Source organism: Haplochromis burtoni, unplaced genomic scaffold (assembly GCF_018398535.1).
Source record: "Haplochromis burtoni strain Fernald_Lab_line unplaced genomic scaffold, NCSU_Asbu1 Contig_414, whole genome shotgun sequence".
NCBI classification, from domain to species: Eukaryota; Metazoa; Chordata; class Actinopteri; order Cichliformes; family Cichlidae; genus Haplochromis; species Haplochromis burtoni.
In genome coordinates, this window is record NW_024582775.1 from 508343 (window position 1) to 523255 (window position 14913).

Genomic DNA, 14913 nt, shown 5'->3' on the forward strand with positions numbered 1-14913 from the left:
AAGAGTCAAAGGAGAGAAAAAGATGCATTTTCAAACAAAAACGTCTTAGTGTGGACATGGCCTTAGTTAACATCACACCTTAGTTATAAACAGGAAGTTTGGGGGTTGCCTGAATTTCTTTATTCTGATTATTTGCATCCAAACTGAGATCATCCCCCAACCAGTCACGGCAGATGGCTTCTGGAGCTTTCTTCCTGTTAAAAAGGAATTTTGCATTCAGGCGACTGTTGTTGTGACTCTGCAATATACAAATGAAACTGAATTGAATGACTTACTTTCTTGATCATCCCCACTCCATAAACTCCATAAACAATCCCCATCAAATTGACAAAAAGTTGAAAATATAAATCATTCACCTCTGGAAATATCAAAGTTGTCATTCATTTCCAGTGCCTGGCATCTTTCAGGCTTCTCACAAGGAGTTTTAAGCAACTGTGACATAAAATATATTATCTGCAAAAGCTAAATTAGACTCGGGTGGAGATGCAGAGATACATTTTTCATGAGTTTCAGCAGACTCAGCTGTAATTTAGGTCATCCCACATCATTCTAACTGATTGGAGGCGAAATGCAGCCTCTGTGTCTTTGTCAGCAGCTTTCTTGCTGTAGCTGAAAATGAGAAGAAGCCTGGCAGCTTTGATGACTGATCAGGTTAAAGAGTCTGGAAGTGTTAAGAGCAGCACTGATGCGGAAAGTGAAAAGTGTTTGACGTCATCGGACTTAAATACTGATGTTGAAGCAATGATGTAATCTTTTTTCCATTGTCATTTTGAGAATGTGACATTTAACACATTAATACGAAATATATATCTGAAATATCATCAGTTAGAAGTTTGAAACTTACCTTTAGCCTCTGGATTTGAGCAATGAGAGATTTCAATTTTTTTCTGGTTAGTCTCAGTAAGCCTGATTAGTGTTACCAATTCTTGGTATCGTTTAAAAAGATATATCTATAGATATATGGATTACCTTCCTTTACTAATTAATTCAACTAATTCAGAACTAGTTGGGGTAAATCACCACTTTTGTAATCATAAAATTCTGGACCTGTACCCGTACTGGTAATCGCCAGTGCCACCCTTAAGAGTCCTAATAGACACACCTATGGTATCGATTTCAAAATCCTACGTTGCTTTGTTCTGAAGTTATCGCATTCACAAGAGTATCAGAAAACTTACTTTGACCTTGAGGTCAGTGAGATTCAAACTCATCCAAGATTTTTAGCAGATTCACATCCGATGCGATCAAATTCAAGTCCAACGTCGCCGTGTTCTCGAGGTGTCACAGTTGCAAAATTTTCAGAAAATTCGACACCCGACCCTATCCTGGATGTCCTCTTGCACTTGTCAAAATAGCGACCGTAGAGCTGGAATTTCATTTAGTCAAAAAATGCTTTTCAGGAGTCACTGAACTTTCTGATTGAACCTCACAGCTCTCCTTTATCAACTCACCAGGTGTTAGGCTCTAAATAAGTCTGTGAGGAGTGGAGAGCTGAAACACTTTTGGAGGGGGGCAAATCTAATCAGCTCTTACGCCAGGGGAGATTGATGAGTCCTCGCAAAAGGAACAGATCTATTTCAAATACTAATAGCGGTTCAGCCTGGATTTGTCCATTAGACAGTGCCGAGCTCAAGTCTTCTATTAGTTTTTAGAGAGAAAATGTAAAGAGTCTGCAATATGGATTCACTTTAAAGAAACAGGCTAATATATCAGTCAGCCATTTAACAGGGGTGTGAATCAACATTAGTGACTCAAAGATTACTTTGGCATGTTGAAATGTCTGGCTTTAAAAATTCTAATCTGTTCTGCAACAAATGCTCCACGCCTGTTTTGATTTTTGACACGTAACTCAACAGCAACGCCACCCAACCTTTTGACTGGTGATTTAACTGGCTGTGCACAAAAAAATATCAGCCAGCTCATGTCTCTCTCAGTAAGTGTCGTATAGGTTTAAAAGAGGAAACGTGCGAGGTGAGAAGAAAAGGCACCAGTCTAGTGGTGAGGAGTTTATGTGCAACAAATAGATCTGCTGATGGATTTCAGTATGAAGCATTACTCAGGGCATAAATGAATGAATGATTGAATCAAAGTAAATGAGCACAAGATGACAACTGAGGGGGTTTTTGTACATTAAAGTGATAAATCAACTGTCATTACAAAAATCACCAAAGTCAAATTTATTTATCACATGTGAAACAACAAAGATTACCAAAGTGCTGCACATTAAAAGTATATAGCCCCAAGAAAAATGACACACAATCCAGAAAAATTCAAAGACAATAAATAAAATAAGATAAAAAATAAAATCAGCCAAAAGGATGTCACACTGGACCCAAATGCCAAGAAAAGTAAATGTGCTTTTAATAAAGATTTGCGTGTACCACATGCACTGTGTGGATATGGAAAGGTCGCCTTGATCGCCTCTCTGCTTTGAGAACCACTGCAAACAGCAGGTAAAAACCTCTGCATCTTCAGTCCGTATGTTGTCTATTTATAAAATAATGTTTTTCAAGATGGACTCTAATTTTATCCTTTTATTTTCATCCACTTATCCAGGGGTCGTGTGGCACCTATCCACTATGTCACCATAGAGTGAAAGGACTGGTCGCCAATTTGTCAGAGGGTAGCACGGGGAGACAGACATAGCTTTAAACCTAATGCCAATTTCAAATCACTTAACCAGTTAAAATGCACGTTTTTGGACTGTTGGATGAAGCTGGAGTACCTGGAGAGAACCAACGCAGTGCTAACCAGTGTAGTTCCAGTTAACGACAAATTCAGATTCATAACAAACCGTGTATGACAGCTTTTTCATGTCTCTAAATAAATGTTGGTTTTTCAAATGGAACTCTTCCTTTCTAATGTGTCCTTTCCTCTTTGTTTTTTTTGTTTTTGTTTTTTTTAATGCCAACCGTCTACAAGTCGGTACATCTGCTGTAGTGGCCTCGCAGTGACTAAAGTTAGAGTGTTTTCCTTTTCTCCAGCAGCAGAGGTCTTTCACCCTCTCTAAGTTTTACTTTCTGGAGCCACACTATATAATTTTCTCTAAGCCAGCTGAGTCTCTATTTTTTTCCAACCACTAATTAATTATAATTCAGCGCAGTTTGATGCAGTCAGGCCAAAGGAATGCCGGAGCCTGCAAGTCGAGTTGGAGAAGAGGAGGCGGCTGACAGAGGGATGGATAGAGAGTGGGAGGGGAGGGAGGGAGTTTGTGGTTTCTATCTAGCTTGAATGCCCGGCCCATTGAAGGGAATTAATTACTTATATGACCAAAGACTCAGAGGCAAGGACATAACATACTGCTGTCTGCAGAGGTGTGACTATCGCGCCACAGACGATTACCGAGCCTTGTCTAACCTCGAGCGCTTAATTGCTCTAGTCCCGAGCTGGTGTTTGGATAAACCAGAAGAGCTGAGGAACAGACACTTAGCAACAGGTCTGAACTCTGACAAAGCCACTTAGCTGCCACAATACACTGCGTATGAGATTCATGTTTCCAAGCAATTATGGTGGAATCAACACATGTAAATGGACAATATACATATACATATGTATATATATGTACACGATTATCCAAAACTGGGGGAATTTACTTGCAGTTACAGCAGCACAAAAGTAAATTTGAGACAGAAGAATAAATAAATAGAAAAATAGGCACAAAAAAGCAAAAATATTGTACAAGACAAATTAGAGTTACAAAGTTACTATACACAGTAAAGTCCACTAGAATACATGTCAGAGATGATTTTTATATGGACATAAAGTGCAGTGGATTAAATACACTTTTTTTTTAGCAGGTGTTTATCAGATATGGTATTTTACAGTCTGACTGCTGTTGGTTCTACATCATCTGTTGAACCTTTAATCTAATGTGACGTCCCATGCCTCGGATCAAACATAATTTACACAGTGATACCAGAAGAGAAAAGGTAAGAGTTTGTGTGTTCTTTGGCAAACCTTAACATTGCAATTTTTTTTTCAGGTGTATTTCTCTCTGCTGACTTGACAAAACTGACGAGACTGCAGTTATTTCACTCATGTTACTTAGGACATCAGCTCCAGGTATGCAAATAACCCACCTGAATGTCAGGCAAGAACATCAATATTGACAAAAAACACCAATAAGAACTCCACATTACAGCATATGATTGCATTTTGTATGACCAAGGGCCTGCTACTCTTTTTAAAGTAAAATATAGTCTGCAGCACTTGTGTGTTGAGAAAAATGATAGATTTGCTTCTTAGAGCAGTGGATCAGTGTGTGATTGCAGAAAATGTGAAAAGCATGAACAATGTGCAGCTGAATTGTGGAGTTAGACAATTCAAGTGTATTAAACAGTTTTGTTTGAAGAACTTTTTGGGCTGAGCAGAATCGGTCCACGATAACGTCCCAAGGTTGTTTCTCTGGCATGACCCACCCCTTAAAACTATAACGTTATAAATACCAGAGCGCATTGCCACCAGTGGCTCCCGCTCCCAGCTCGACTACACGTATCGTTTACACGTCTAAATGTTAGCATTGGTTGACAATCATCAGGTGCCAAATCGCCCACTGAACTTTAATTCCTATGAATTATAGGCTGGATATACTAGTCGCAGTGACACTGCCAGTATTTCATTTCCAAGAGCAAAATAATGAGTGAGGAATACGATGTAAAAAATGGTGCGATGACCCACAGCTGAAAACAGATGTTGTCAGCTATATGTTCTGACACATTGATTTTGAGTTTATTTCCAACAAGATCTGAGTCAGTATGATTTGGGGGGAAAACATTTGCTATAGGTTTAAAGAGCAAGCATCCTTTAATTCAAAAAACATATGTCCATTTTTGCAGTGCTTAAAGTGGTAATTTATGGATTTGATTTACTGGAAGACGATATTAATGAAATGGGCCGCTTGCACTGAGGTGTGAAACCACAGCGTGGACTGTTGCACATTCTAACTGCTCACCCTGAGAGTGCAGTCAGAGAGGACGTGAAAAGGGAGAGACGCAGTCCACGTGAGCTCTTTTCTCCTCGTCAGAAACAAAAAACATTTGCATCTCCAAGAACCTACAGTAGCAAATTTTCTGTGATTTCTTTTCTCTGCACAGCCACGGAATCAGCAGTTTGCCAGATCGTTCACCAAGCACACGTGTCCTGTTCTGCTCAGTAAAAGCTCTGGCTGCTGTTTGCGCACGGTAGCAAGAAATACTAGATAAATAATAAATATTCAAACCCATTTAAGGACCCTCAAAGCTGATGATTGAAATTCAGATGTCTGAAGGATGTGCTGATGTGTTATTCAGAAATATGGCCAAAGAAGGTATTCCTGCATGATGGTATTAGTGCTGTCAAAATTAACATTATTGTTTTATGTACTTTTATTTGTATCACTATATTTTATTTATTTGCCAGTGTTGATGTCTAAAGTTATTTTCTTTTAAGAATTAAAACATAACTGTGAGTACCGCCTGGAGGACCTATATAATCTTTTAAAGAGGATGAAAATAATTTCTCTTTTTAAATGTTTTTGAAAACGTATCACTGAGGGTGTCGAAGAACAATTTTTAGATTTTGGGAGTTGCTGATGGAAGAGTTTTGGGGTTTTTTTAACACCTCTGTGTTCCCACAAAGCAAATATCAACAGAAAGTCTTGATGTTCCAGAGCAGTTTGATTTAATGATACATTAAATTTCACTTTGTCATTTTCGTGCAGTCCATTAGAGAACGAAAAATGCCCCCATTTCCCATGTTCTACATTTCTGTGGTAAGTCTTTGTGTGTGCACTTACACAGCCTCAATAAAAATTTCCTCATTGATTTAGCAGACGGATCTCAGCTTCAGCCTGCTAAATCAGTGAATTTGCTGATGTAGGCCGGTGTGGGTGGTCTGGCTATTCTGTCTTACATTACGACTTGTTCTGCGGGACGACGATGTCATCACTGCCTTGTCTGCATTGAGTTCACACAGACATCACACACTTAGGGGTTGAGGAATATGATGAGGAGGGGGGGAGGGTGATTTATGAACACTTTCAGTGTGTTCCAGTTTGCTTTCACACTGTCACTGACTGTAGTGCATTCAAGCTTGAGATACACATTATTCATCTTTCGCTCTGTGTTCATGAGAAGAGCAGCAACCAAAGCAGAACTTAGCCGCAGGGCACTTTGGTCAAAGCAGACTTTAAATTGAGCAGAAGATTCTGCTTTGCAAATATTTTGTGAAGCTGAAGTGAAGTTTAATGAGACGCCTGCAGATCTTTGCTTTGTTTAACTGTATGTCAGGTGGGAAAAAAGAGAAATCAGCGCCACCGCAGACGTGGACCAGAATCCCTGTAGGAGAGCTGGGTGCAGAGAATGGGAGTGGATGAGATGGAGCCTCCTGCTGAAAGATCAATATTCTGAGCTAGAGTTGTCACGATAGTCACAGTTATTGTGACCAAAAGAATTCACAGAAATTCACAACTCACAAAAAAAGTCAAAATTATGCTTATTTTTTAGTTTCTTTGTCTTTATTAATTCACTATCCGGTCTTGAAGTGATGACGTGATGAATCCTGCTTCCAGGTCCAAACTCTACTCTGGTTTATTAAGGCTGTTGTGTTTTTAACATGTTTTATTGCTTTGTACCTTGTCTATTTAATCTGAACAAGCCCCTAAAAATAGGTCAGTGATCACTGTCGGCTCTCTCTTGGTTTTTATTACCACTGCTTTAAAGCTCAGTTTTTAAAACCTTACGATCTAACTACAGCCCAGCCCATGCAAATAATATAATATAACCTCGTATTGTGGATGAATTATCTCAGTTGTTCTCCTGACTGAAGTTTGGTCGTTTACATGCATCCCTGACCATGCGATTGCATTTGTCCTAACCATGGGAACCTGTATCTATCAAGTGGAAAATAGTTAGCGATTCATGCCTCCAGCTTCACTGTGTATGTCTGTATATAGCTAACATAGCTGTGTAGCTAGCACCACGAGCACATCTATTATATACCAGCTAGCCCAACTTCAGTAACCCTACAAACGTCACTGCTGTTTAGTTTCTGTCTCATTTATGTTGGAAGTGATAACAGAGCTGTACGTTTTAATTTTAGAATCTCACAGAAAGATTATCTCTCGTCAGAACATGCTATATTATGTTTAGGTGGAAACTAGCGAGCTAACTCCCTGCTAACTCCGTTAAATTTCATTGTTTCTCATGGATGTTTGGATTTTAAACTTAATTGTTACACCTGGTGGAGTATGGGCAGAAATCTGTGCCATCAGAAACTGAATTTGAATAAGTTAAATTTGAATTTGAATTGCTCAGATTGAATCTGAATTGTAACTTGAATAAATGCTTTTGAAAACTGAATTTGAATTAGTCTAATTTGAAATTGAATTTATGGTTTGAAAATGATCATCACTAAATTGAAATTGAATTTTATATTTTGAAAATGAATTGATTTGCTTTGAAACTGCATTTTATCCTTTAAAAATTCAGCTCTCGAATAATTTCAGTTTTTCACCTTCAGTCATCTCATTCAATTTCAGTTCAAAATTCAGTTTTTTGGAACTTACATCCGGTTCCGGTTCAATAATCGCGCGCAGAGTAATCGAACTTCGTTTTACTAGCGGACCGCAAGTGGCAATCTACGACATCTTGAGCTGGAGCTGGAGCTGGAGTAATTCTCCTGAAGACATTCGTGATGTCAAATGACCAGTTGAGAAACGCTCAGGTTGGTAATGAATGTATTACATGTATAAGAACAAGCGTCATGTTAACAAATAATACCCGTACAGTAACGTTTATGCGTGTTGTAGCTGTTAGCTAAAAACGCTAATTTAGCGTAGATTGCCCTGGGTTCAGCGTTGACAAACAAATATGAAAGACAGCTTTCAATAGAATCCCAAAGTTGTCATCTTGTAGCCCTCCGGAGTCCTCCACACTTGCAGAGGCCCCTACAGTAGGATGAAGGAAAATTTACAGGCTAGTTTCAGGTGTGAGGAAGTTGCAGGTTTCCTGAAAAGCACTATTAATTAATTAAAGTGCTTGAAATCCATGAAACTGTGCTTATTATTGTTAAATTCTTGTGGATTTAAAATGTGAAGGCAACGTTGATGGTTTGTAATGGCCTTAAGTGACACTTATTAACAGTTATCTTAATACTAAATGACGTTGTATTGCATTTCCTTTTTCAGAATATATTCGTGCTGGAGTGCTTGTCCAGATTTAGGCAAAGGCTGGAGTATGTCCTCAACAACGACCCTCTTGACCTTGATTTTCTGGAGTACATTGTGACCCAAGAGAGGACTTTCATGAATGCACTGGAGAATGCTGACCTTCCTGCTGATGTCTGCGAAGCTATAGAAGAACTGAGCAGCTTGTTACACCAGCGAAACAACCCTCCCCCCTTCAACTCTGTGGTACAGATTATTGGTCCTTATGGGCGTTTTAGGCTTCAGGTCACAGAGAATCACCTCCAAAGTCTTCTTCAGCTTGGTCTACCTGCCACATGTGTATCAGACCTTCTTGGTGTCTCAAGACGTACCATGTACAGGAGAATGCAGGAGTACAACATGTCAGTTAGGAGTCTTTACTCTACCCTATCTAATGACGCTCTTGATGCCAAAGTGAGAGACATTAAATCCAGACTACCTCATGCTGGATATCAGATTGTCAAGGGTTACCTTCAAGCTGCGGGCCACCGTGTACAGTGGAACAGACTAAAGGCATCAATGCACAGAGTTGATACAGAGGGCATCTTAACAAGAATGTCAACTTTGGGCTGTGTGGTTCGGCGAAAGTACTCTGTTCAAGGCCCACATTTCCTACAGCACATTGACACCAATCATAAATTAATTAGGTTTGTTTTGGCATAGAAAATTAAATGACTAACATAATTCTGAATAATTTTATCCATCAGATGCTTTATGCTTTGCTTGTCTTTTTTTCACCAGATACAACATAGTGATATTTGGCGGCATAGATGGCTACTCTAGGAAGGTAAGTTGCGTACCCAAATACAGCACATATTATTAAATCCACAAAGACTTTCTCACATCTTGTTATCTTTTCTCTCTCCGCTTATGTAATTATACAGCTCACATATTTTGATCATATTGTGTATTATGACAGTTTGCACACTCTTGTCACTGCACTTGATTTTTTTCTGGACGGAGTTAGAAGATTTGGATGGCCTTACAAGTAAGTAATTCTTCATTAAATTTATTCTGGAGTTTGTCTCATGATTTGTGTTTGCCATGTTTAACCATGAAATGATCAGGATTTCAGTGCTGTATATAAATTTGCAAGTGTGTCAATCATGTATTTGAATAATTTTTTAGTGTATTTTGTTGTTTCAATACTTATTTTTAAAATCTTATATGGTACAGAGTGAGAGCTGACCAAGGAGTTGAAAATGTCAAGATTGCTGAAATGATGTTCACTGTGAGAGGCACAGGATGTGGAAGCTTCATAAGTGGAAAAAGCGTGCACAACCAGAGGTAATGCTTGTAAGATCTAAATGGCATAACATTGTTATTTCATCATGATTGACTCCAGCTGAATTGCTGTTTGGCTGTCCTTTGTTAGTTTTTGATTGACCTTTCAGACCTTTTCTGTATTTTTTTTCAAATGTAGAATTGAGCGCCTATGGAGGGACGTTTGGACAGGGGTGACACACATTTATTATGATGTACTACACAGCTTGGAGAAGATGGATTTCTTAACATCTCAGATAGTCTTCATCTCTTCTGTGCCCATTACACCTTCCTCCCAAGACTCAAGGGGGATTTGGCCAAGTTTTCTGCTGGCTGGAATGATCATTCCATCAGGACAGAGCATAGCCTTTCACCAAACCAGCTGTGGGAACTTGGGATGCTGCAGCACCCCATCAGAGAGCCACAGAGATATGAAGAAAATTTGGCAGTTGAGTAATAATGGCAATGTTTTGGTTTTATTGAGTGCTATATGTAGATTTTTAAAATCATTTACATATGCTGCTTTATTTCAGGAAATCCAAATTGAGAGCATTGATTGGGAGAGTGCAGGGCTATCCCATCATAACAACCCAGGTGTTTTGGTGCCAGAAATGGAATGTCCACTGAATGCTGAAGATATTGAATCTCTACGCCTTTCCATAGATCCTCTTGTGCCTTCATGTAGTTTTGGAAGAGACATTTACCTGACCACACTCTCACATGCTCTTCACCTACATCACCATCCATGAAAGTTGCAGCTTGGCCCATCAGAGTAAAATTATAAGAACATGTTATTTTACAAACTGCTAGTGATAGTTTTTCTTTTAAATAATCCCTTTTTCTAAGAAGAATAAGAACCTCTCCTTGTTTTAATGGTAATTTTACATTTTCTTACTTTCTGTTACACTCATGAACCCAAATAGATACTCACAAGCTGACACAGTCAAATGGAGGAGGGAATGAGATCAGCAAGGACTATATTGACAAAAACTTTTTTTTTTATAATAATTTCAATGGCAATAAACAGAATGCTTAAACTGTAAAACAATAATTAAAAAAAACATCAAGCAACACATGTCGATTTCTTTGTTTTACTAACATTTCATGGAACAATCAAGATGTCTGGCTGGCTGATTATGCTCCTAAATATGAAGAAATGCCTGACCATAGTGGAACGCGTTTGTCATCACATGCTTGAACTCTTCATAAGTTTGCATATGCTGAACAGGTAGCTTGACTGTATTACTACATGCTGTAACGGTTGGGTAGCAAACTTCATGAGCGCCATACTGAATATGGCATGAGTGGTTGAACTGCACAGAGACTTTGAAGTTCATCTTCTCATCTGGCAGGACAGGAATGTGGCCTTGTCCTGTGAGCCACTGCAAGAATGAACTTGGGGAAAGGATGACTGGACGGTCACTGGTCTCAGGCTCTTCACCTTTTTTAAAAAAAGACAAAGCAGTCATTTAGATAAAATATTAGATACTGTTTACCTGTAACTTCACAAATACAACTTAAAAACTTAATTACTGACAAAGAGTGAACAAGCACTCATAGTGTAATCTACAGCTGTGGCCAAAGGTTTACAGAATAAGAATTGTTTTCACACATTTTGCTGCTTTTGTTTTTTAATATCTTTTTGTAAAACGTTTTCTGAAGTGTACTCCAGAAACGTCGGACAAAAAGATCCAAAAACACTAAAGCAGTAAACTCCATGAAAACCAAGACTGGCCGTTCTCTAAAAGTTTAGCCATTCCTTACATAAAATCATGATTCCAAGTTTAACACAGAAAGACAAAATACATTGACAGTAAACTACATGTGCACTTACGTGATTCCAGCGCTTGCAAGAAGTCCTGTAGATGGTTCATAATCCTCATTTCCACCTGTTCTTTGTTGGAGCCCTTCTCGCTGAACTCAGGATGGCATGTTGCAAAAACAAAGTCAGCATCAGCCTGGTAAGAAAGACAAAGAAAATTGTGACTTTATCTGAATCAAGACTTAATTGTAATTGAGATCAAGGACCTATTATTTTGTCTTTATTCTAAGTAATTGTATTCTTTTGTCACACATAAAGACAGGGACTTAAACGTCTGTCTCATGCTGCTTGCTAGTTCTTCTCATTTAATCTTATAACTTTGTATAGATCAAGTCTCTTTATAACTCTGTAGGTTACATGTAAATACTCCTTGTTAAAAGGGATTTTTTCATTGCTCCTGATGCCTTGTGTTTGCTCTAAACGGTTCAGGAATATTAAGCAACTTAAGACAATTTTGAATATTCTTTTTCCAGTGCCACCATTAATTACATTTTCTACTATAGGACTTAAAGTATATACTGTAAAGTAAAGATAAAGAGCACTTTGAACTGCTATTCACAATTACAAGTGTTATCCCTACTAAAGTCAACATTTACTCACCTTAACTTCCACCCCTGGGACAAACAGCGATTGGCACATGTTTTGGTACTGCTTCAGTAGATCAGTAAGACCATAAAGGTTGAGCCCATCACGTAGCTGGGAGAGGAGAGGCACCAACCGAAGTGTGGCGTGAAGAACAACAGCACTGAAATGCAGAAAGGAAGAAAAAGTCGCATGCTGCTAAATGAAAAAAAAAAAAAAACTTTTTTTGGGGGGGAAAACAGTAAAACAGTTTTACCGAACAATTTCTTCTTTCTTTTCGACATTAACAGGTCCATGATAGCCACAACTCAAAATTTCATCAGTGAGTTCTGTCATTTTATCTTCTGTTGCCGAATCAACCTTAAAGGACACAAACATACACATTAACATGACCAATTCCAGAGTCCTATAATTTGCAAATAACATAAGGGATGGTAAAATCTGTGCTAAACATGTAATTCAAAACACTGTAGAGCAGTGAAACCTTTAAGACTTCATACCTGGGAGATAACAGAAGTATAATGATCATCACAGACATCCTCTTTCCTAATGTTCTCAATCTGCAGCTCTCCACTACACAAGTACTGGTAACACCAGTCTTTGAGGCAGCAGGGTGGTGGCCCACCTTGCACCAGACTAACTGCCCAAATTTCACCAGCACTACTGTGAGAGGAGAAGAGATAAATAACATCAATCAGGTAATTTCCAATGCGTGTGTGTGTACACACAACTACGGACCCCAATGCATGTGAGAAAGGCCTACCGGAAGTTTCCTAGATCGAGATCCAGCAATGAATATTTGGGAGCCTTCCCAGTCTGGTCACCCTCAAATAGCCGTTGCTCCAAGCCTGCAACCATTTCTTTTAACACAAATAGTTAGTCCGGTTAAGTAGCCATTTTCACTCCTATCAATTTAGATCACATTTTAAATACGAGTACCTGTGAGGAATTCTTTCCGTAATGCCCCTGTATCAATTCCTGCCTCTCCGATGAATGTGACCCTCAGCTGATTTGTAGGCAATGCCTTTTTTTGCCTCTTCCACTGTGCAAGTCCCCGCTCCACCATATTGGATCTTGAGACAGTGATACGGAATTCTTCCTCTGTATTCACAGCAGTACTTATGGCCTGCAGGATTTCATCCAGGCTAATGGAGAAAAACTCGCAATTACAAACATGATACTGGAAACCATGTTGTGTGTATTCATGTGTATTCGTTAATGTCTTTTAGGTTTTCAAACTGAATTGTGTCACCACTAGCAGTATGTGACTTTGACCTAACAGAAGAAGAAAATGCAGTGGACAGGCTAAGCCTTTAGGTAGCTGGATTCCTTTACACAAAGGGTACTTGGCAGAAATTGTTTGAAAACCACTGTACAGAGCATTGAAGAAAGACTACTGATGTGTACAAACCTAGAAATGCCCATCCTTTGTTGTGAAGGTAGGTTTGCATTGCTGTAATGAAAAAATGCCAGAGTAAAAACAACATCACTTGACCTCAAACATGTACTGTACAAAAGCAACAAATAAAACAATACCTTTACAACTTAAAAACTTAAAAGAGAACTTCTTCAACCGTGTTGTAATAACTTCTGTAAGACTTAAACAATTAAAAATGTTATGGTATAACATACATGGCACAATCACTAACAAAGCATAAAATGCTGTCTATCAAAATATAAATTAATAGGTGGAAAGCAAAAGGCTTGTAGGGAAATTCTCAAACATACGTTGGAAGCCATATTAAAAGACTGCATTACCTCTCACAACACTTGCATGTGCCTCCACCTCATTCTGAGGAAATGTCTCACCGCAGACAGGGCACACAATCTGTAACAGGAAACAATATCAACGATAGAATCAATAATGCCTCAAAGACAGACATTAAACACGTTGCACTCAACATTACCTTTGCAGTTGAGGACAAAATAATGACATCTTCCTCCACATCCTGTCAAGACAAGCAAAGAAAGGGGAAAAAACCAGCAACTTTAAAAGAATGGAATTGTGATGTGATTCCATACATCTGATTGTTGCTTATCTGTCAACTTTCATTACAAATACAGCTTACATGGGCTACCCACTTTAAATATAAGGAATAAATCCAACCTCTAATAATGAACCTCTTCAACTTGGCTATTGTAGGACACTTTAATCAAACTCAACTTTCTCCCCATTCAATGTAAGGCATCATATTTATGTTCCTGTCTTTGTCATGCACAGTCAAATAGATAAAGGTTAAAGGGGTACAAAACTTCACCTTTAGATGTGAGTTAAGTTGATCGTCTTCTGTATGTGGTATGGGATGTGGTGCGTCCTCTATGTCTTTATTACAAGTCTGATAAAGGAGAATAGCAAGTACAAACTTAATAAATTACCTACAGAAACACAAGCAAGTGTAGTGACATCCACAACATTGAACATGAAGCTCCTGACTGATAAAAACATTTTCAAAACACGTTTCAGTCATTACGTAGTTTTATAGGACAAAGCTACGTGTAATGTGATCTCCCAGACTCATCCATGCAACGGGACTGTACACGCCTCCTGTGCATTAGTATCTGAAGGCTGACATGTTTCAACATGCAGTGCTAAGAGTTGAAGTGGGTAGCTGGTTTGACATGAGTGGCACATCGCTTTTGGCATATTGGAGAAGGAGCTAGAGTCAGGAGGCAGCGGCTGAGTGTCTAGCTCTTCCTGGATTGGAGCAATGTAAAGGATGGTCTTTCCCCCAGCACTTGCATTTTTTAGCAGTGACCCAGTATATCCACTGTCCTCAGGAGGCACCATATTTATTTTCCGAGAACCCCATCCACCTGTTGAGAAAAGTGAGTGACTCAGTACTATTCAAAATGTGGCAGTACACATTGCAGTGCATTCATGGTCATGATATCATCAAAATTCTTCTATAACTATCAATTCAAAAGTTGGAATGGCCATTAAGAGGTTTTTTCTACCTGCTCCTTTGTAAATCAGCCAGCCCCCAGAAACACTTTCCAGTTTTGGATACAGATCTTTGAGTCTTGAACATACCTTTGAAATAAACCATCGGCCACCAAATTAATT

The 14913-nt window shown here is 38.8% G+C and overlaps 1 protein-coding gene and 1 long non-coding RNA gene across 2 annotated transcripts; both read right to left on the reverse strand.

Annotated features, from left to right (window-relative positions):
* Window positions 1-10334: 10334 nt before the first annotated feature.
* On the reverse strand, window positions 10335-13418 carry LOC121812043. The gene is made up of 8 exons (XM_042213070.1): window positions 13261-13418; window positions 12789-12994; window positions 12613-12709; window positions 12350-12512; window positions 12106-12209; window positions 11868-12012; window positions 11280-11403; window positions 10335-10886 (listed from the first exon to the last, which is right to left on the reverse strand). The coding sequence occupies exons 1-8, from the start codon at window positions 13272-13274 to the stop codon at window positions 10588-10590; spliced, it is 1152 nt and encodes a 383-aa protein (XP_042069004.1). The 5' UTR covers window positions 13275-13418; the 3' UTR covers window positions 10335-10587.
* A 20-nt stretch (window positions 13419-13438) lies between these two features.
* On the reverse strand, window positions 13439-14540 carry LOC121812044. The gene is made up of 3 exons (XR_006052834.1): window positions 14108-14540; window positions 13757-13798; window positions 13439-13677 (listed from the first exon to the last, which is right to left on the reverse strand). It is a non-coding gene; the product is annotated as an uncharacterized LOC121812044 (long non-coding RNA).
* Window positions 14541-14913: the final 373 nt, after the last annotated feature.